Source organism: Crocodylus porosus, unplaced genomic scaffold (assembly GCF_001723895.1).
Source record: "Crocodylus porosus isolate Cpor-Errol unplaced genomic scaffold, CroPor_comp1, whole genome shotgun sequence".
Classification (NCBI taxonomy): domain Eukaryota; kingdom Metazoa; phylum Chordata; order Crocodylia; family Crocodylidae; genus Crocodylus; species Crocodylus porosus.
Genome location: NW_017728911.1, coordinates 7,078,420 through 7,099,479, shown reverse-complemented (window position 1 = coordinate 7,099,479; position 21,060 = coordinate 7,078,420). Strand labels below are relative to the sequence as shown.

At 41.8% G+C, this 21,060-nt stretch overlaps 2 protein-coding genes across 3 annotated transcripts in view; both read left to right on the top strand.

Annotated features, from left to right (window-relative positions):
• The window catches only part of UBE2Q2 (ubiquitin conjugating enzyme E2 Q2), a gene marked incomplete at its 5' end in the record, with an annotated part of 58,736 nt that extends 49,700 nt beyond the window's left edge, over positions 1-9,036 (top strand). The window contains 6 exons of the mRNA XM_019533369.1: positions 16-106; positions 418-476; positions 1,915-1,963; positions 2,847-2,942; positions 5,438-5,504; positions 7,300-9,036. Coding sequence (XP_019388914.1) covers positions 16-106; positions 418-476; positions 1,915-1,963; positions 2,847-2,942; positions 5,438-5,504; positions 7,300-7,331 — 394 coding nt within the window. The remainder of the gene's footprint in view (positions 1-15; positions 107-417; positions 477-1,914; positions 1,964-2,846; positions 2,943-5,437; positions 5,505-7,299) is intronic.
• Positions 9,037-10,351: 1,315 nt separating this feature from the next.
• Positions 10,352-21,060, top strand: part of FBXO22 (F-box protein 22) — a 22,726-nt gene continuing 12,017 nt past the window's right edge. For both annotated transcript variants that reach the window (XR_002100730.1, XM_019533365.1), the window contains exons 1-6: positions 10,352-10,554; positions 12,190-12,322; positions 16,528-16,615; positions 17,085-17,180; positions 18,624-18,788; positions 19,957-20,122. Coding sequence is in view for 1 of the 2 variants with exons in the window: in XM_019533365.1 (XP_019388910.1) it covers positions 10,451-10,554; positions 12,190-12,322; positions 16,528-16,615; positions 17,085-17,180; positions 18,624-18,788; positions 19,957-20,122 (752 nt within the window). In the remaining variant the exon portion in view is untranslated. The remainder of the gene's footprint in view (positions 10,555-12,189; positions 12,323-16,527; positions 16,616-17,084; positions 17,181-18,623; positions 18,789-19,956; positions 20,123-21,060) is intronic.

Sequence of the window (21,060 nt, the reverse complement as noted above, 5' to 3'; positions counted from 1 at the left end):
ACCTGTAACTTCTAGGGTTGATCCAGACAGCCCATTACATAGTGATCTTCAGGTCTTAAAAGAAAAAGAAGGTGTAGAATATATTTTGCTCAATTTCTCTTTTAAGGTAAGTGATTATCAGAAGAATACTGGGGTTAAAATTACTATCTCAAAGTAGATACTGGTTTAAATAATCTATAAGCAATGTCTGCTCGGGGTGATGGCATACTTTTCAAAAAATAATCTAGTAATATACAAAAAATCTTCCATAGCTGATTTTCTGGGCAATTAGTTATTTCTGAATAAATGAGAGATGAATATGTTCAGCTTCCAAAAATCTGTATGGGACTGTGGTCCAAAAGAGGTAGCTGAAACACCCTTCTCTTGGGTACTCATGTTGAAGCTTAGCATTTAAACCTTTGTATCTGTGCTTTTCAGGATAACTTTCCTTTTGATCCTCCCTTTGTGCGAGTGGTGTCTCCTGTGCTTACAGGAGGGTAAGTTTTAAATCCAATCTTTTAAGACCTGTTTTACAGTAGAAACGTCATTGAATGTTCCTTTCTTGTATGGGGAGATGGGGTACTTTTGGAGTTCAGAGTCTTCTCAAAATGCATGTATTCTAGCAAAACCATGGAGACTGATCTCAGGAATGGTAATTTCCAAGTAGTGACCTCTGTGTTCAACCACGCCAACTTTTTTCTGACCCTCCATTATTGTAGGAGTGCAGTAGCACTAAAGGTAACCATTGATGGTTTTAACTCTGCATCATCTTGCAGAGCAGGTTGACTCAATGGTGTTACGCTGGGCCTCTGGTAACAGGAAGTGTTATGAAAAAGTTTAGCGCAGGTGTAGCCCAAGAGTGTTTTCAACTTAATGACATTCTTGCTCCATAAAGTGATCTCAGAAATATGGTTGCAGTACCTTAGCTGGCATATATAGCAGAAACGTTGTAGGTATTGGAGGGGAGGCAATACAATTGATCAATTTGCAGTGCACTCTTATCACCCTCCTAAAATGAGTTCTCAGATACGGGGCTTTTGCTCTTTCTTTTTCCCTTCAGAAGTCAGAGCCTGTGGAAATGATGCTTGTTCTGACTTTGTTTTAACCTGTGCCAAACTTAATTTTAATAAATGTTAGATGGTAAATATCCCTACTGCTGTCAGTATGTAGATAATATCAGAACAGCACAAAACAACATTGCTGGGGAAAAAAAGGGTTAATAACTCACTGGGCCTGGATTTATAATGACTGTTTGCAGAGGAATGTAACACAATTCTAATTCGGAAGTATGTCTGGAATGCCCCCAAGTAGTCCAGACTAAGAAGCCATTCTGCATTTTGTGAACTTAACCCACTCCATTACTGGTTCTGTAATGCTCTAACATGTTGTGGATTGCAGATTACTAATAAATGCAGTGTATCTGGGGTCATTTTTGGACCAGAAGTAGCAAAGTATTTTAGGAAAAGCTGAGTTAAGATTAAATATGGCTTTCTCTAGCCTATGTCCTCTGTAGAGCAGAGGGCATTACACACCATTATGAAGTTTTTGGAATTGTTACATTCCTTTATGGAAGTTACTTTTAAAAACTACATGCAAATACTACATCCACAACAGAACTATCACAAATAGCAATCCTCCTCCACACTTTTTTCACTTTTGAGAGTATAAACAACTGTGCAGGTTAGCTGAATTATTGATTCTTACTAAGCCCTTCCTCATCTGGGCAAAGCAAATTAGTTTCCCTTGTAAGGCCTTAATCAGCTCTGTAGATCACCAATTCTCACCAGTTTTATTTATAGCTGTGAAAACAGTATGACAGACTAACCCTGTGCAGCCTAAGATCCTATGACTGTGATATTTTTTTTAATTAACTGATCTCAACAGAGATAATAAAAGTAGTAATTTCACTGCTTCTAATATAGTATTTATTTTTAGGTATGTCCTGGGTGGAGGTGCATTATGCATGGAACTTCTTACTAAACAGGTGACTATAGATTCTATCTTACTTTGTATTCTCAAGAGTAATGGTGAAAGAGCACCTCTTAGTAGGATTAAAAGTGATCTGTGAAACCTGTTAGCATTCTGACTAAAATCATGCTTAAATTCATGGCAACACCTGCTTTTATTATCTTAAAACACTTTAAGAACAAAAGACCAAATCAAACATTCTGGGAAGTGCCTGAACAAGGCCCAAAGATTGGGGTATTTAATTCTGACTTCTCCCTCTATGCTGGGGAGAGATGCCAAAAGGGGAAGACAGAACTGTAGTCCTCTCCTTTTCCCCCCTCCCCTTCAAACGCGCATCTCACCACCTTGCAGCTGCCCCACAATTTGGACTGGGATGGGTATAAATACTTTGCCACCTGAAGAATGTAGTGACTGATCACTACCTCTTAGAAAAATAACCCCTTGTAAAATTCTAGAAGAGCGATTCCATTGAACCCTGAAGAGGTGAGAAACAGTGCCAGAAAGGCAACCATCTTCATGGGAGCAAAACTCTCTCTGCTTGCTTAATTGCTTCACTGAAAAGTGAACTTTAAAAGTTGTAAATGCTATTGTGAAGTTTCTGGAAGTAAGTAGAGAATAGTATAATGTAGTTGTGTTTTTCTTTTGTTTTTTGTCTTGCCAGATTCTGGAAATGTGTGCAACTTGGCATTTTCCTTTTTCCTACAAGTTCTTAATGTTAACGTGGTTCACTTTAGTTTCTTGTTTCTCTTGGTAATAACTAATCGTTTTATAGTTTTTAAAAGCTATTGATGGGTTTGCTAGAGTGCAGCAAAACCAGACATTCTTTGCAAAGTGGATTTGCAAGGTGAGCCTAAGAATCCAAACACGCTTTCTGTAGAAGTATTTCCTTCTTCCTTTAGGGCTGGAGTAGTGCCTATTCAGTAGAATCGGTCATCATGCAGATCAATGCCACTTTAGTCAAAGGAAAAGCCAGAGTACAGTTTGGAGCCAATAAGGTAAATATAAACGGTGCAACTGAAATGATTTTTTGTGACAGGGTATTCTGTTTTAATATTGACACTTGAAGGAAGACCCAGTATAACCCAGCTCTTCCTTTTCAAGATCCCAAAGTATACTCACATTGGTTTAGTTTCCTGTGCAAAAACATGGGTGTATTCTAGCATCTTATTGGCAAGTTGCTATTTGGATTTTGCCTAGAAAGCAGTGCATATCAAGGAGACACTTTGAGATTGAAGGGGCTGTAAGCAGGTAAAGTTCATATGCTACCCCCATCCTTGGCATCAGTAACTTAATGCAACAAAATATTTTTCCACAATTGTGTATCTGGCTTCCTAGGCTTTCTCCTGCAGGTGCGCTCTGCCCCTGAAGAAGTTGCAACCCTTTGTAAACACTTCTTATAGTTACTTGAACCCATGTTGCCCTTTCTTTATGGAATGATTTGGAGGAGCCATGCATCACCATGCAGGAGTCTAGTTTATGCTCCTCTTTGCAGATGTGTTACTGTGTCAGGGTTAAGTTCTTTCTCATCAGTTTGTGTTGGTTTGTTGGTTTTTTAACCAAGTAAAAAAAATCCAGACTTTACAAAAATGTAACAAAGGGTGGGGGGGGAAGTAAACAAAGTATCACTAAAATGTATTCTAGATTTGTATAGTGCTGATAGAAAGTACTTCTCACCTGACCCAGAAGGGTGTGCATCTTTTCTTTCCTTTTCACTTTTAATTAAATAAGCATAAAAAGCTATAGGCCTGAGAAGGACAAGTCAGCTTGCTGGGTAACAGTACTCAAGTTGTTTGGTTTTTTTCAAAGGTGACTTAAACAATTAAGTCAATTCAACTTATGCTCCCAAGTCTTTTTTTAAAATGGAACTTAGGCCTTTATGTCACTTAAGTTCTGGACAGGGGTAATTTCCCACCATTTTTAAAAGGGGAAGGAGGGTTGCAGGTTCAGAACATGCATCAACTCTATGTATGCAGTATAGGCAAGTTAAATCACTGTTGCTTTTAATTGAAACAGTTCAATTTATATTCCCTTTGCTACACCTCTATCACTGTAGGAGCACCCAGCTGTTAGTTATATTGCAACAGTTTATGTCTGTATCTTTTAATAGCAGCATACTCATTACTTCTGTCCACACCTTTGGCACTGACAATTTTTTACCTGTTGTCTTTCCTTATCTTGTGGTAGAGAACTCTAAAATTGATTACTTCCCCAAAGTCAAGTGGAGTTTTATGCTCCAACATACTTAACCTGAAAAGCTCCAAATTGTAGCACAGCCCTCCAAAGCATTTCAAATTGAGACTTGCCTGATGTTGGAGGCCCTTCTGACACTGAGTGTGTACAAGTTATTTCATCCCTACCTCAGCCTATCCCATTTTAGTTGTGCAGGAAGTGATTCCTGTTTTAGGAGTAGGGATCTAGTATTGCAAGCCTTGTTTGGAAGCTTAATTTAGATTGTTTGAGAGTAAGGATCTTCAGTGATGCGTGTAAGGTTTTTGGGTTTTGTTTGTTTGGTTGGGTTTTTTTGTGGGGGGGAGATCCCCCTGCCAAGCCCCTGAGTATTTAACAGATTAATTTATTTTTCTGTCTGTACTATTTGCTGGATTTGACATTATGGAATCATTCTGTTTTTTTTGTTTTTTTTTTTTACTTTTATGTCTGCCTTAAGCCTCAGTGTGTGCACTTTCATTTGAAATGATAGAAAATTAGGGTTGGAAGTGACCTCAGGAGGTCTAGTCCAACCCCCTGCTCAAAGTAGGACCATCCCCAACTAGATCATCCTGGCCAAAGTTTTGTCTAGCTGGGTCTTTAAAACCTCCAAGAATGGAGATTCCACAGCCTCCCTGGGTAACCTGTTCCAGTGCTTTGCTACCCTCCTAGTGAGAAAATTCTTCCTAATATCTAACCTGAATTTCCTTGCTGCAACCCCGAGACCACTGCTGCTTGTTCTGTCATCTGCTACCACTGAGAACAGTCCAGCTCCATCCTCTTTCGAGCCCCCTTTCAGGTAGTTAAAGGCTGCTATTAAATCCCCTCTCAGTCTTCTCTTCTTTAGGCTAAACCCAGTTCCCTCAGCCTCTTCTTAGAAGTCAGTGTCTCAGCCCCTCACCATTTTGGTTGCCTGCTGTTGGACTCTCTCCAGAGGGAGTGGTCAATCAAGGTGTATTTTAAGTCCTCTAGTATACTAAAACCAGGTATGGTTTGGATCAGATCAAAAGGTAATCAGCTCTTCAATCCTGGAGACTACTTTTTTTGCCCATTTTATAATTACAACTAAGCAAGCTGCATGACATCTCCTTGACTGAGATTTAAAAAATGCTACTGACCTAATATTCTCACTGAGTACAAGGCAGTGAAAAACTGGGAATGATGAATAGGAAACATAAGCATGGTATTATAAAAAAGCTCTTTAAAATTAAGTACCTGCATGTATTTTTGATGTATGTTGTGATGTCATTTCTTTTATAGTAGTATTTTAAATGTTTTCTTTCAGAACCAGTATAACCTAGCAAGAGCACAACAGTCCTATAAGTCTCTAGTACAAATACATGAGAAAAATGGTATGTCAATTTTGCAACTCTGTTTGTTTGTACAAATTGTACAGCAGCATAGAAAATGGTTGGTTTTTTTTTTTTTACATCTGTTGTTTGCTCTTTGGTATTCAATAAAACTTTTTAAAATATTGGAGCATTTTGCTGCTTAAAAATACTTTCCTGCTGTTTCTTTTGTCATCTTAGTAGAGAAGGATAGCAGTGTTTGCAACTAACCAATCTGCTGTTCCCTATACACTTATGCTATATCAAGTAAAACTATTCCATGCTTCTGCTCTGTGTTTGTACTGTATTTTCACCTCCAATGTGCAAAGTTGTTCTTATGGCATCTTTTTGTCTCACGTAAGTCTCCTTTTCCTTCCCCAAAGAGCTAATCATATGATAGCACAAGCAGACAACAGTTAATGAAAGGATCAAGTTTACAGGAGGACTACAAGTTAAATGCAGCATGTCCAGGGGATGTTAGTTAGCTTGGCTGAACTATTCAGTTCTGCTCTGGAAAGTAGTGGCAGACATCCCATACAAAGCTAGTTACCACCAGGTTTGTCCCCTCAGAACTAGCACTTTCTCAAAGTGCATTAGATATGGGACTAGTAAAATTACATCCACCTTCCTAATTGGGAAGGGGTGCAAATAGTTGAGACCCTGAGGGGTTAAATGACTTTCAAGTGACAAGATGGCAGTAAGGCCAGAAACAAGTTTCTTTATTTTATTTTTTTTTCCCCCCCCAGTCTTGAGTACCAGTTCCTGTGAGGCCATGTAGATATGGCTGCCTCCCAAGATTTAATGTTAATGCTTGTCTAGTAGAATGAACCACTTGAAGCAAGTATCAGGTCTAAGAAATTTTATCATGATCCTTCAATTGGAAAAGACCTCGCAAGTGTCCTCTAATTCAACCTTTGGCCCCCAAGCCATATGAGTGATTGCACTCGGGCTGTGCTGCCTCTACCCAGCCTTGTGCACCCAGTTTGGAACACAGCCCTGCATACATGGGTCAGGCTCTATGTTGCCTCTGCACAGCCTGCATCAGCTCCATGCTGCCTCTGCCCTTTGCAGGGCCCCTCAGAGATCTGGAAATTTGGCAGCAAGGGAGCAGCAATTTTAATGCTACCACCACTTCCCCTACACACCAAGCTTTTGGATCTGTGGGGAGCTTCGTGGGCCGGATCTGGCCTTTGAGCTAGAGATCACATGCCCCTGATCTAGTTCCACCCCTTGCACAGATGCAAGATTTAGTGTACCTAAACCATTCCAGATGAGAGGTTTATCAGCCATATTGAAAGCCTACTATGAAGGAGTTTGCACTGCTAAAATTGCCTGACACCCTTAAAAGGATCTCATGGCAAACCCAGGTGCAGCAGCACTCTGGTTAAGAATCACTGGTGTAGATTTCAAAACTGGCATATGTCCAACTTTAACAGGCAAAATAAGGTTTTATATAAGTACATGCCTATGTAGTTAAAACTGCAGATGCTAGATACATGGCTTGCTAGATTGAAAAATAAGGTCCTTTTAAGGTTTTGAGATGTATGAAAACAAGACGATGATCCTTGTCCAATTCAGCATGCCAAGAGGAGCCTCAAATGTTAATGCTTTATTTTCAGATATAAATACTAGCTTTCCTTCTGCCAGGTGATGTTTAGGGCAGTTGGTGCCTTTTTGTTAAATTACTCCTATTTTTATAATCAAATTTTAAGCTTCCATCTTGCACAAATCAAGATAAAGCATAAAGCTGCCTTGTTGTTTACTTAGTGTGGGTTTTGCAGTTGTTCTAACATCTGCACCTAACCTGTTTCTTCTACAGGCTGGTACACTCCTCCAAAAGAAGATGGTTAATACTGAGGACTGTTTTACACCTGGACCAACATCAACAAACGGAGCTCTTTTTTATTTCTCTCCAACACACACAGACTTAAGCTATGAGTGCCCCTGCAACAGCCGTACTGAAGACTTTAGCTATTAGATAAATTAGTGGATAATCTGTCAACTGACACATTCAGTATAAGTTACAGCCTTACTATTCCGCTCTTCTTGGGTATCTTGGACTGAGCAGTTTTGGCCTTTACTGTACTTGTCCCTCTGGATTAAGTATACTTGGGTCAGTCCCTCCCTTTCCCCCCCCTTTTTTTTTTTTTTAATTTAAAAGTGTAAACTCTTTAAAGCAGGCTATCAAGTTACTAAAGATCACTCAATAGGAGTTGCTCACAACACTTTTCTGTGTACTTCTTACCTTTTTGCAGAATGTGGACTGCAGAGATTTGCATTGTGTTATTTCATTTAAAGCCAACAAAGTTTAATACATTGTTTAATACTGTTCTAGGAAATTTCAGGTCTTGTAAATCACAGTAGTTTTTCTGGTCTAAAATGACAGCATTTGTAGTATTGCCAAATTTAATGATATAGGAAAACCACATGTATGTTAAACTTTTTCATGGCTGCGTTGAGGATATGAACTGTTTCTTGGAAGAGATGCTCTTAATTAGATTATGTTGTATTTTATAAGCAGAGCAAGGCTGTGCCAATAAAATCTTGTAACTAGTCACGTCCACTGGGGCATCAGAATCTTGCTGGGCTGTTCCTGCTACTTGTTGGCTCAATCTCTTTAACAACAGCCACAGTATGAAGCTTGAAGTTTATTTAAGATACTAAAAACCTTTTTAGGTGTTCCATTTTTTTATTAACGGGTTGTTGCAATCATTTGTAAACTAATGAACTTAAGTGATTGGCACAAATCAAGATGAAAATCCTTGAGCAAAAAATTTATAGAAAAAGCTAAATAAAGTACAGAAAGACATCACCCGATTCAGAGACTTTAAAAGTGTTGCCATAGTCATGACAGTGGTTTTGATATTGAAAGACTAACGGGAACTATTCTTTCTTAGGAAATGAATCTGGGTCTGTGTAATTACTATGTTTCATTGCCTTATCTAAATCAATTCTATTTTGGTTGTAGCATTAGGGATTAGACCTTTACCCCCAGGGGTTGAAATAAGGGTGTGTACCATGGATTAAGCACTTTTTAGAAGCCCAGAAGCATGTGTGGTTTGGTTTTTTTTTTTTAGTTATGACTATCAAATTTGTGCTCTTCTTTTCTCTATCAGGCACCCCTGGGTCCTTGCGCATTTGCTTCTAGATCCAGTTTTTAGCTTGAAAGAACAGACTGAAGAGATTTGGCACTACTCCTGATTTTATATATTATTTCAAATAGTTTTCTAGGAAGTATAGTGAATGACTTCCCAGCCTTTCTGCTTCCTTGGTTGTATGTATATTTGTATTAAATCCTGGTAGCCAATTGCTCAAATAGCAACCTTAAGTGAAAGGCAAAACTCTTTTAAGCATTAAAGTTCCTTAAAACCTGAGGCTAAAATCTTTGAATACATTATTGAATTCTTTAATATTCTAATGGGCTAGCAGGTTGACAGATGCACATTTGGCATGCTTTGTTTTTGGATTTCATTTTTCATTGCAGAATTATTTGGCAATGTACAGTAATTTGTAAACTTGCATCAAGTTTATGAATAAAGAACCATTTTAAGAATTATTCTTTTTGTGGTTACTGTCTCTGGATGCAGGCAGCATTCTGTTCATGAGTACCTTGTGTTATCCGTGTAGGAGGGAATTTAACAGGTTGCTGGTACTTTTCTTTACAGTGAAGTCTTACTATCAGGCAGCTCTTTCATTATCCCCTAAATCAGGGGTGTTTCAACCTTTAAGGAATGTACCCCCCTGAAGAGTTGGGGGTGGGTCTCTCAGTGCCTGGTCAGCACGCAGCACACTTCAAGTACTTTTGGCATGCTTCCCAGGTATACTGTGGTGGTGTGAAGAAGCAGGGGTACTTGGGAAGCATGCCACTGCCTCGCACACCCCCAGGGCCTTCCCAAGTATATACATGTACCCCTGGTTGACGACCCTTGCCCTAAATGAAGGATCACTAAACACTGAATAGTACAAGTTATCCTGGGATCGTATCTTCCACTGCTGATTACCAGAAGTACTAAAATGGCTGGTTAGGGTGAAACCATTTTAAGATGCTGTTAGAGCTTAAACTTGAAAGCATATAACTGAGTTAGAGATTGACAGCATTTATTGTCACCAATACCTTGCCTTGCACAGAAGTGCCTATTCACTGGCAAAATGACTACTTAGGTTTACATATCATTCAAATGGAATTATCCTCTCTATGCAGCACAATGCTGGTTTTAATACTAACCCAGAGGTAAGGGCACTGCCCTCTCAATTGCCAATGGCACTTGTGTAACAGCTGTTTCCTTGAGGGTTTGGTCTGGCTTGCTCTAATTTAGCTTGGGATCTTGCACAATTATAACAGAATGTCCTGTGGCACCAAGACTAGGAGGTTAGTTTTGAACGGAGTTATTTTCTTAGCCATTTGCCCGGAATGACCGGCTGGTGGCATAACTAGGCCAACAAAAAGCACTGCTTAGTCTGCATGCCTGATGGAAAACATTTTTAAAAAACAGCTTTCACTGCGGAGCTTCCTTCTGAAACTGCAGTGTCTGTTGGACTGCGGCGCCAGTCTCCGCTGCAGCCAGTTGCCGTTCTTCGCGCTCTCGCAGCCTGCTGTAACACGTTCTCCGACTGGCATATCTATACGCATTTCTTTTTTAAACGCCAAACTCAGGCCGTGGCCCAAATGTGCTGGAAACCTCGAGCCCCTTCCATCCTCCCCAGCTACGTTTCTGTAAACGCCCCCTGGGAAGGAGTCGGAAGGACCGCGGCGCTGGCGAGTCTTATCACGTGGCCACAACCCAGAAGCGGACCCATAGTTCCCAAACCTCCCCCCTACAGTGATCATCGCTTCCGGCCACGTGACCCCGGCTGAGGCCCGGACGCGGACACCATGTAATGACGCCATCAGAGCGCGCCGTCAGGCTGCACTCTGCTCCCCGCCCGGCCGCTCGCTGCGCGGAGCCAGGCCTAGAGCCGCGGCGGTCGCCATGGAGACGGACACGCAGGGGCCCTTCGTGCTGAGCAACCTGGCCGAGGTGGTGGAGCGGGTCTTGAGCTTCCTGCCCACCAAGGCGCTGCTGCGGGCGGCCTGGTAGGCACCGGCCCCGCAGCCCTCGCCCGCCCCTTCTGTGCGCGGGGCTACCCCGGCTCCGGCCCCGCCCGCCGCTGAGGCCTGGGCTCCGACGCCCGTTTCCTGCCGCGGGGCTGGGCTGTGTCCTTCCGCGGGGCTCGGCCGCGCCCGCTGCTGCCTCGCGCCGGCGGCACTCGGGGCCCTAGGCGGGAGGAGCGGGCGCGGGGCCAAGCTGCACGCAGGTTGGAGCAGGTCTGCGGCGGTCCCTCCCCGGCCCAGCCAGGGCCGAGGTCTCTCAGGTTTAAATGTTTCCAATGGAGGCTTGTTTGTGAGGCTGAGAAACCTACACCATCCGTGCCACCTGCATCCGCTCGGTGCTATCTTGATCACTGCTAACAACCCCGGGGGCTGCTTACGCCTTGTATCCAGAGAGCAAGGAGCAAGCCAAGCCGTCTCTGCAGCACTCTCAGCGTCTGTACCGTATCAGCATTTTACGTCACTGATACCTACATTTGTGCTGCAGAAGAACTGGGAATGAATTATTGAATGTGCTGCTCTTGTGGGGGAGAAAAAACCTTAACATATGGCTGTCTCTAAGTGAGGCAACTTACTGCTGGATACTGTCAAAAACATTTTATAACTGGGAGCAACTGTTAGGCCTATACCCATGCAAATAAGTGATTCAAGTTAAATTGAAGGCAGTGGCAAACAGAGTGCATTTGATTTAAATCACTGGTCATGAAGCCTCAATTTAATCATTGTTTTCTACAAAAAATGCATCTTTGTTTGATATCCTCTATTCATTTAACTTCTTGAAACTTTGCACTTTTAAAGAAAGGTAAGGGCTTGGCTGTGTGTACGCAAACTTGCAGAGAGACAGTAGGGCTGATGGGTAGGTAATCAGGTCTGTTATCTCTCATCTCTGTATACTGCTGTTAACAAGGATGTTATCTCTGGAGATGACAAACTCTCCCTAGGCCTGAAGAAGGGCATTTGTGCCCGAAAGCTTGCAAAGAACAATTTTTCCAACTATTTAGGTGGTGTAATAAAAGATTTTACATCTACTCAAAGAACTTTGTCTGCCTGTGATCTCTGGAGACAAATCCACCATTTGAGAACTGAAACTAAGCATCACAGATGGGATCTTCTAGACTGAGCACCAAGTCCCACTGGGTTTCTTTAATCTTTACAATCTATAGAGGAGTCTGGGAACCCCATAAGATTGGACCCCTAATATAGTCCATGGCCTGTTGTGATGTATTTATAAAACTAAAGAAAGTTACATGAATATATTGTCTCAAATAGTATATATATAATTAGAAGTTATAATCCCTATTCTATGATTATATCTGTGAGCTTTATCAGATCTGAAATTAAAACTATATAAGTTATTTTTAAGCACTTAAAAAAATTTTTGATTTACATTTTTTTTTAAAATCAATTTATTTTAATTTATTTTATTTTTGTAATTGTTGATTTTTATCCACCCTGGTGGCAAGCCACAATAATCCCAGTTCCATGTTAGTCATTAAAGGAGTGTGGGTAACTTCTGACAGCATGTGATAAGCATTTCCAGATAGAAAGGGAAAACAGTGGGGGACTGACACGTGCCAAAGTTCCCTTTTGTAGTTGTGACGTGGAATCCTTGTATTTCAGTGTGTGCCGGTTATGGAGAGAATGTGCTCGTAGAATACTGAGAACGCAGCAGAGCATAGCCTGGGTATCTGCCCTTGAGCCTGGTCCGTCTGATACTCATTCGCTCGTCCGCACATTAGCAGAGGAACTTGAGGTAGGAGAAAATGTCACAATTACATTGATACTCGTGGTTGAGTTTCTAGCTACTGTGGCAAGATCTTTGAGCAGACTGCTGTTTCTGCTGACGTATTTTTCAGTCCTTCCGTAGTCTTTTTAAGTTTCATCATATATATATGAGGTCTGTTCAAAACATATCGAGACTGATGCTGTAGGAAACAAAAGATTTAATTTAGAGGGGTTTCAGCTTAATCTCCTTTGAAGTATGCTCCTTCTGCAGCCACACATTTCTCCCAACGTTTCTGCCATTGTTGGAAACACCTCTGATAAGCACCTCTGGTCAGTTGCATTTTGTTTTATAGTTTCCACATCACAAAATCTTCTTCCTTTCAAGGTTTTCTTTAGCTGAGGGAAGAGAAAAAGGTCACATGGGGCTGTATCGGGTGAATATGGAGGTTGCGGCACTTGTAGGATGTGGTATTTGGCTAAAAATTGCTTCACAAGCTGTGCTGAGTGGTCAGGCACATTGTCATGGTGAAGCATCAAAGAGTGGGACCTCCATTTATCTGGTTGTTTTTCTGGTCGTTTCATTCCCAAATTGCTGGTTAGAATTGAATGACATGAATCAACAGAAATTCCAACTTCTGCTATCTCTTGGACAGTCAATCAAACCAAACCAAACCACTGTTACATTTTCATCATTTCCTGAATGAATGTTGAAGGGCGTCCGGAACGCTCATCACTTTTGGCTGATGATTGTCCTTCTTTAAACCAATGATACCATTCAGAGACTCTTGCGTGGCTCATAGTGTCATCACCAAATGCTATTTTAAGTCATTCAGATGTTTCACTTGCCATTTTCCTGATTTTCATGCAAAATGTAATGCGTATACATTGTTCTGGACACTGACATAAAGAAAGGGGACATGAGATGCAAACTATCTTGCTTCAACTGCTGGCCACAGAAAACTGGGGAAACACCATGAGCTACAAACCTGTCCAGAGGAGTCCTAACATGCCCAGACATTAGAGCTGTGTGCAGTTTCAGTCGCTGAGTTGATTTGGCGGAGATTTGGCCCGATTTGGCAGCTGAATTTCTGAATCGAATCAGGAGACCCTTTAATCTCTCCGAATCAAATCAGAACCCTCTGAATTGATTCGGAGAGCTTTGATGATTCGGTCATAGACTCAACTTTAAATGTTTTTTCTATATACCTCAGGGTACCAGGTGGCTTGTGAATGCTGAGGTGGTGGGGTAGATGGAGCATGGAATTGTCCCCAGCATACTCAGTGGTAGACCCAGGAGTGGACCAGAAGCACTTCCGGTCCACTTCTGGGTTCGCTGCAGAGGATTCGGGGGGCCCCGGACTAGTTCCTCCTGGGTCTGGGGGGCAGCTCCACAGCTAATAACCGAGCTGGTGGGGTGTGGGGGGGGATCCCCTGTGTGCTCAGCAGACCCAGAAGTGGACTGAAAGTACTTCTGGTCCACTTCTGGTTCTGCCACTAAACACATGGGGGGGCTCCCCACTGCACTCCTGTGGGACGCTCTATCCACCCCACTATCTCAGCGCTCATGAGCTGCACCTGGTACCTTGAGGTATGTAGAAAAAAACATTTAAATTGTGTCTATGGCCGAATCAGTGTTGAAACTTCAGATTTGGATTTAGCCAAATCAAATTGGGACAGTGATCCAAATCAATTAATCAAATCACTGTACCCCAAATCAGGCTGAATCCAAATCGAATATGGCCCACTTTGCACACCCCTACCAGACACGTTCAGCAAAGCCATGCCCTTCACCCAATACTTGTACCAAAAAATCCACATTCAGTCTCAATACTTTTATAACAGACCTTGTATATCTGTCTCTCCCAAGAATCTTCTAGCTATATCATGGAGAAGGAATTTTAAAAAACAGTCTTTGGTCACACAACTCACAAGTCTCCCAGCATAGCTATGCTGACTTTGGACCTGACTTGGCGAAGTCAGAAAATATGACTGCCACAGCTAGTTACTAAACTTCATTTGGTAGAGCGTGACCAGAAAAGTATCAGATGTTTTCTAATTATTACCTGTAGCTTTCTCATCATGTATATTCAAGGTGATTTTTTTTACGTTCAGCAGTTATTTTTTCTACATAAAATACAAATATTTACTGTTTTAGCTGCTTCAAAGAACTTTGTAGCTTCCCTTGAAAAATGAGAACAGTGGTTAGAAAATGCTTAGAAAAATTCGTATGTTTATTATTCTGTATGCCCCTCATCAACATAGTAAGAATGAGAGAAAGTGTGGCTTATTTTGGCTTGGCGTGTTACTAAAAAGGATTAGTATATAAAAAAGCAGATTATCTCAAATGAGAGTTATTTAAGAGTGGATCACCAAGGCATTGCTGAAATGTTGGCTTTCTATAGAGCTGGCTCTGTATACCTCTTATTCATTTTGTAAATAATAGTGGGTCCCTGATAATAATTTTGGCTCTAAGCTTGTGTTTTATTTTATACCCAAGATATGTTATGTCATCAAAATCATTAGTATTTTCCACGGTTTGGCTTCACTGCCCAAGAGGACCATCAGAATGAGGTCTGCGATTGGGAGCATTCTTGAGAAATTCCAAGGAAAGAACAGCAACCAGGCACTGTCCAGACCCAAGGGGCTTAGCAGCATGTGGATTTCAGCAGTTTGATCAAATCACAATAAGTTGGTATCCAGAGAGACACCCTGACCCAGGTTGCAGCAAGCAGGGGCTTTTCTAACTGGGTTTTAAATTTTCTTTTGACTTCATAGAATCATAGAAAACAGGGCTGGAAGGGCCGTTAGGAAGTCATCCAGTCCAGCCCTCTGAAGGAGCATCCCCAACTAAACCATCCTAGTCAAGTATTTGTCTAACCTGCTTTTAAATAACCAGGGATGGGGACTATACAGCCTTTCTCTGTTCCAGTACTTAATCAGAACAAGACTGTTCTCCTAACTGTTCTTAATGCCCAAACTGAATTTTCCTTGGTGCATTTTAAGACCACTGCTCCTTGTTCAGTCCCCTGTGGTCTCTGTCCTTTTTGTAAGCACTCCTCAGGAATTTTAAGACTGTTATTGAATCCTCTCTGTCTTCTCTTCTCCAGATTAAATAACCCTTGTTCTTTCTGCTTTTTCTCTTAAGGCTTGTTTCCCAGCCTTCTGATCATTTTTGTTGTGCTCTGCTGGACCCTTTCCAGTTACTCATAGTAGTACAAGGTAGTGATAGCAACTTGGGAAGGAAAGTTCATTTTTTAACATGCCCATCTGTTGACATTCTTTAATTTGAGAGAGTATTTTAACCATATGTCATGATCTTCCCACAGTACTGAAGACTGCAGTACTATTAAATACATCTTGGAAATCCATTTGCCAGGCACCAGTTTCTAAGCTTTCTGAAGCAAGTCTGGGGTTCCAGGATACCAGCAGTTTGAATATAAACTTCAATATTTCATCTCTGGCCCTTATTTAGCCATAGTGAGCATGTCTTCACATGCATTAATGCTCTTTAGTTAATGCACAGTAAATCTAGTACCTCTATTGTGAGGTAAGAGGAAAATGCACATTATCCTGTCTTAATACACATCAACAAAAGAGCATGGTTTTTAGTGGTGCTTAATGTTCATTGGCCTATTTCAATAAGCATTAACTAAATAGCACGTTTTAGTGACACTTTAATTCGCGTTGAAGTGCATGTGTGGACGTGTCCTTAGGCATTAATCATTCTCTAGCATTCCATAGTGCTATTAAGTGAAAGAAGACCAGGAGCATCTTACCCAGGCTGTAGAAGAATGTGGACCACCAAATGAATAAAGCATTTCTGGTTACAAACAATGGATATAAAAATTAAGCATTAATCTAAAAATGCAGATGAACAGGTAAATGTAGTTGGATAAAAGGCTTTTTTGTTGACTGAAAAACAAGTTAGCCTTTCATGTGACAGGTGGGAAGCTAGACACAGAACTGTCTACTCCTGTGCCTGGTCAGCAGTAACACAGCTAATGTTTGATTAGGAATGTAATGCAGTTCCGTGTCTCTAAAGTGTATTGAGGTTCTTTGAAAAGGATTAGAAAAGAAGCCAATTTGTTATAGCCAGGACTTTCTCATCACTGGCTTTCAGGAATCTTCCTCTCATACATCTAGTCTGGATTAGTTGTCTTTGAGTCAAGGTGCTACAGCCTGCAGTTAAGTGGCAGAGTCTGTTTTTCTTATGTTTTCTTTTCTACTTTACAGAAAGTTCATGTTCTACCACAGACTGTGCTCTACATAGCAGATGCAGAGACTTTCAGTGGGCATGAAGACTGTCATGGACAAAAGAAAGGTAAATACTAAATCCATCTGTACCCCCTGTATTAAGAAAGCCTTGTCTGGTACAAGAGTAGAGTCAAATGCTTAAAGGAAAACATTGGGTAATGTGGTATCATCCTCACTTAGCATCAGAGGAAAGTAAATCACTAGGTAAAACAGAAGTGAAATTGTCATCTTGCATTCGCATCCATGTCAATACAGCTTATCCTATTCAGGGTACTGAATTTCACTGTACCTCTTTTGCATGCTGTAGTTTTGTAGTGTGTCTTAGTTGATAAGATTTGTCACATGCTGAAAAAGCTAGCCAGTGATGAGTTGCTTTGTTTAAATAGCCCAGGGTTGATTATAAGCCACTGTTTAATCCCTGTTCAAAGTCTTTTCTGTTATTACGTAGAGCAGAGGACTCTAAGTCCAGAGGCTGGGGCCCTGGGCCAATTACTTTAACCCTTCCTGTATCTCAGTTTACCCTTCTTCTCTTACAGCAAGAAAAAGAAATAGTAAAGAAACAGCAATTTCGTTAGAGAAACTATTGCCAAAACGATGCCAAGTTCTGGGGCTGGTCACCCCTGGAATTGTAGGTAAGAAGTAATGTCTAATTGGATAATACCCAGCTTTCAAGATGCTTATAGCTAGGTACAGGCATTCAGAAAGCCTGAGGCATATTCATGCTAAATTACATGGGTTTCTTTAAGTGGGCTACATTAGTTTGGGAGTAAACACAATTCCACCATTTCATGGGGAGGGGCCGGCAGGGCACAAAGGCTGCCTGCACTGGTGGAGGCCAACAACTTGGGGACTCTTCTGCATGCTTGCCGGAGACTGCCAAGGGGAGCCAGATGCAGCTGAGTGGAAGGCCATCTCTAATTGCCTGCTGGGCACACACCTCTTCCTGCTTCCTAGTCATCTATCAGGCAGATGTCAGCTGTGAGCAGCCAGCAAAAAGAAGTGTGCTTACCCCAGGACTGGACTGGAGTGGTTCCAGGAAGGATTTGGAGGCTTTCCCCCTCTACCCCTAGAGCTAGCACCAAGTTCCTAGCTGAAGTCCATTTTCCTGCAGCTTCAAGGATATGGTTGCCCCCCTCCCCAGGGACTGGAGCCTTGCACTCCACTGAGGGCTGGCAGTAGCACCCACACCTGCTCAGTGCCAGGCTGGACATGTGCCACAAGGCCTGCCAGTGGCAGCATCTGCTCAGGTCCAGGCTAAATGCACACACATACCCACACACCCTGAACCCCTGCGCCCTGCAGGGGGGCTTGAATGAATAGTTTCTTTCCTAATTATTTAGGAACGTAGTACTGAAGGGGAACTTCTGCACACCGTAACCAGTTGTGGCTATTGCAGACAGCTAAGCCACAATCCAGCTCAGAGACAGATTAAGCTTCATCTTAAAGTTAATGAGTCTCTTCCTGATTTCTCCAGTTGGAAGGCTATCTAGAATATTACTGCTTTCATGGTTAGAAACCTCTTTCCCAGATGGACCCTGTTCATGCCCAGTTAATGTCCATTTGTCATTATGCCCACATTATATAGCTTATGGCATTATCCTGTAGCTTAAATCAGTCTTTTCTCTCCCTTGTTTTTATCTCTCTCTGTGTATTTATAGAAAACAAGCCTCTTCCTTCTCAGTTTTTGGTTTGTTGAACCTAGCGAACTCTAAGCCCTTGTCTTTTCTCAGGAAATAAGCTAACTATTCCCCTGCTCATCTTGGCCTTTCTCTGCACCTGTTTAAGTTTGAATTTTTTGGATAAGTATAAATCCCATTTTCCAAAGTGAGATTGTCTGAGTTTAGTGGAAAATCAGTAGGACTTTGGCTTTTAAGTGCCTTCATCTCTTTGAAAAAAAATTACATTGCTTTTTCAAATAGATACGTTATTTCTGAAAACAGGATTTTGCAGAAAGAACCTGCTGGATGCAAGAAGCTGATTTTACCTGGTTTCTCTCTTAAGGTATATCACAATGTAGGCAAGATCATAGATATCAAAATAAGTAAGTTACTTACGTTACATGTCTGTATTATTAGCTACTCCTATGGGCTCACGTGGGAATCGGCCTCAAGAAATTGAAGATGGTGAAGCTGGCTTTGCTTTATTGTTCCCCAAAATTGATGGTGTGAAGATCCATACTTTTCACTTGTTTAAAGATCTGAAGAACAGAGTCTTTGATGAAAGTAAATTTGCTGAGGCAGGCAAGTCACTGTTTAATTTTATATCAGCTGCTTCATGTGTTATGGTATCAGATTTGTCGGTTCCTGAGGGTTGTGAGTTGCTTTATTTGTGACTGTTGCTGACATCAAGCAGACTTCTGGCCGAGTGGGTAAGTACAGTTACCCTGGAAGCATGCAGATGTGCACAATAGTCTGAGCTTGCCAGTAATGCTAGCACTGTGGGGTCCATCTCTTAGACTGTGGTGCTAATTCACAGCACCGTTATGATCAATAGATCACAATTGTTTATTGTTTTTACAAAGCCGTGTCCTCCAGAAATTATCCTCCTTCAGTTGAATGCCCGAGTGAGGATGTCATGATCTCTGGCACACTCGGTCCCTCTTAGAAACCTCCTATACATTCAAAAGGTCATCAGAAAATGGCCAGGGCTGTGCAACTTGGGCTGTGTCAGCTCCAGTTGCTTTTTAAAAATTAATATTCAGTGCACATAGTTCTTAGATGCTTAAAAATAAGAAGTAGGCTGGAGGGGAGGAGCCAGCAGAATTCCCCTTGCTGACTATAAAGTATAGCATAGAGTCAGCACACTGTGCACTCAGGGGAATAACTGACCCTGCAAGAGGAACTTGGCCACATCGGGGGTGGGGGACAGGGTTTATGAGCCTTTTTAATTTCTGGGAACTAACAGATACCTCGTTTGCAATTTCTGTGTGCCTGAGCAGTGCCACTGCCTGATGCATGGGTTTCCAAGGAAAGGTATTTACTCCATCATAAAAGTTTTCCCAGTGACACACTTACTGTGTTCCTCCCTGTAGTATTCAGAGTTCGGGTTGCTAAGTACAGTTCAAAAATAAAACATACCATTATTGCTGTGGAAGCAGAAAAGAGCTGAAGAAGGCCCAGGCAGTTCTCCTATGGAAGGTCAGTCTTCACATCCTGTGCAGAGAATCTCAGCACATGTGTTTTTGTACCCCTTACCTTTGTGTGCCTGGAAAATACATTCCATTTATCTCACTGCTGGAGGACCCAACTCAGCTTGCCTCTAGCTGCTGCTGCCACAGTAGTGAAATACTTTATGTAATATGCCAGCTATGGTGGGGAGCAGGGGAGGATATCATTAAAGATGCTTGGATTCCAGGGGCTGAGACCCTTTTTAAAGGTAGAAAGTTTGTTGTTTTTGTTTTATGTCTAGGTCTCAAGAACAATCCTGACCTTCGAGTGGTTCTTCTGTTCGGCTATAATTCCTGGCGGACAGGAGCAACTCGATTTCTTCACCAAGTTGTCAATCCTTTGAATGAAAAAAGTATCATTCTGGCTGGTGGGCATGTGGAGAACTTCACATCACTAACCTCAGAAAAGTGGGTACCTCATTCTGGATACCTGTGATGAAATATTGGAGCATCACAGATGAATGAAATCTCTATGAATAGAGCGGAGTCAGACAGCAGTGAAAGCCATGAAACAACTGTAGATGAGCTGTATTACTTTTGTTGTGGGGGGAGAAGGGAGTAGGAAGAGGAGGAGTACCCAAGGGCCAGCTTTATGTTCCAGATAGCATAATTTAATATTAGGAATGAAGTATTAGAAAGAAAGGCCGACTGGCACTAAATCTGCATTGAGAAAGATAATACAGGGCTGCAGCTTCATGTGGACTGTTACAAAAACAAAGCAGTAGATGCTCAAGTGCTAGAAACCAACCTGCAGGGGAATTATAGAGGCAAAACGTCTGCTTTGAAAAATTCCCATTAATGGGCCATCTTGAGAAATCTTCACCTGAAAGCAGTTGTCTTCTGTGTCCCCCTGCATGCCTTCTCACTCTCATTTCAGTGGTCAGAGCCCCATGCTTTAGCTAGTAAAAGTATAAAAGCCTGTTCCTTCTTCAGTGGGGACAATCTTGCAATTCTGTTAATGCTGGCTTTCAGGACTGTTGTCCCAGTTATTTCATCATTGGTTCACAAGTTCTTGCACGCTCCTCTTCCAGTTTGGGTGTGAAGTGCTCCTGGGCAGCACCTAGGGTTATTTTCTATATAAGTTTGTGATATAAAAGAGCTTTATAATTTACCTCCGTCTGGGGTTGGAGAAATCGACAATCCCTAATTTTCTTAAGCAGTGAATTTTTTGGTATTTGGAAACTTATTGGCTAGCAATGAAATGGTGCTTGTGTGCACCACTCCTGTCACCTATGCTCAGGTGCTGTGCTGGGAGTGTTCATAGTTTCATAGTTTCATAGTAGCTAGAGTCGGAAGGGACCTAGGTAGATCATCTAGTCCGACCCCCTGCCTTGGCAGGAAAGAGC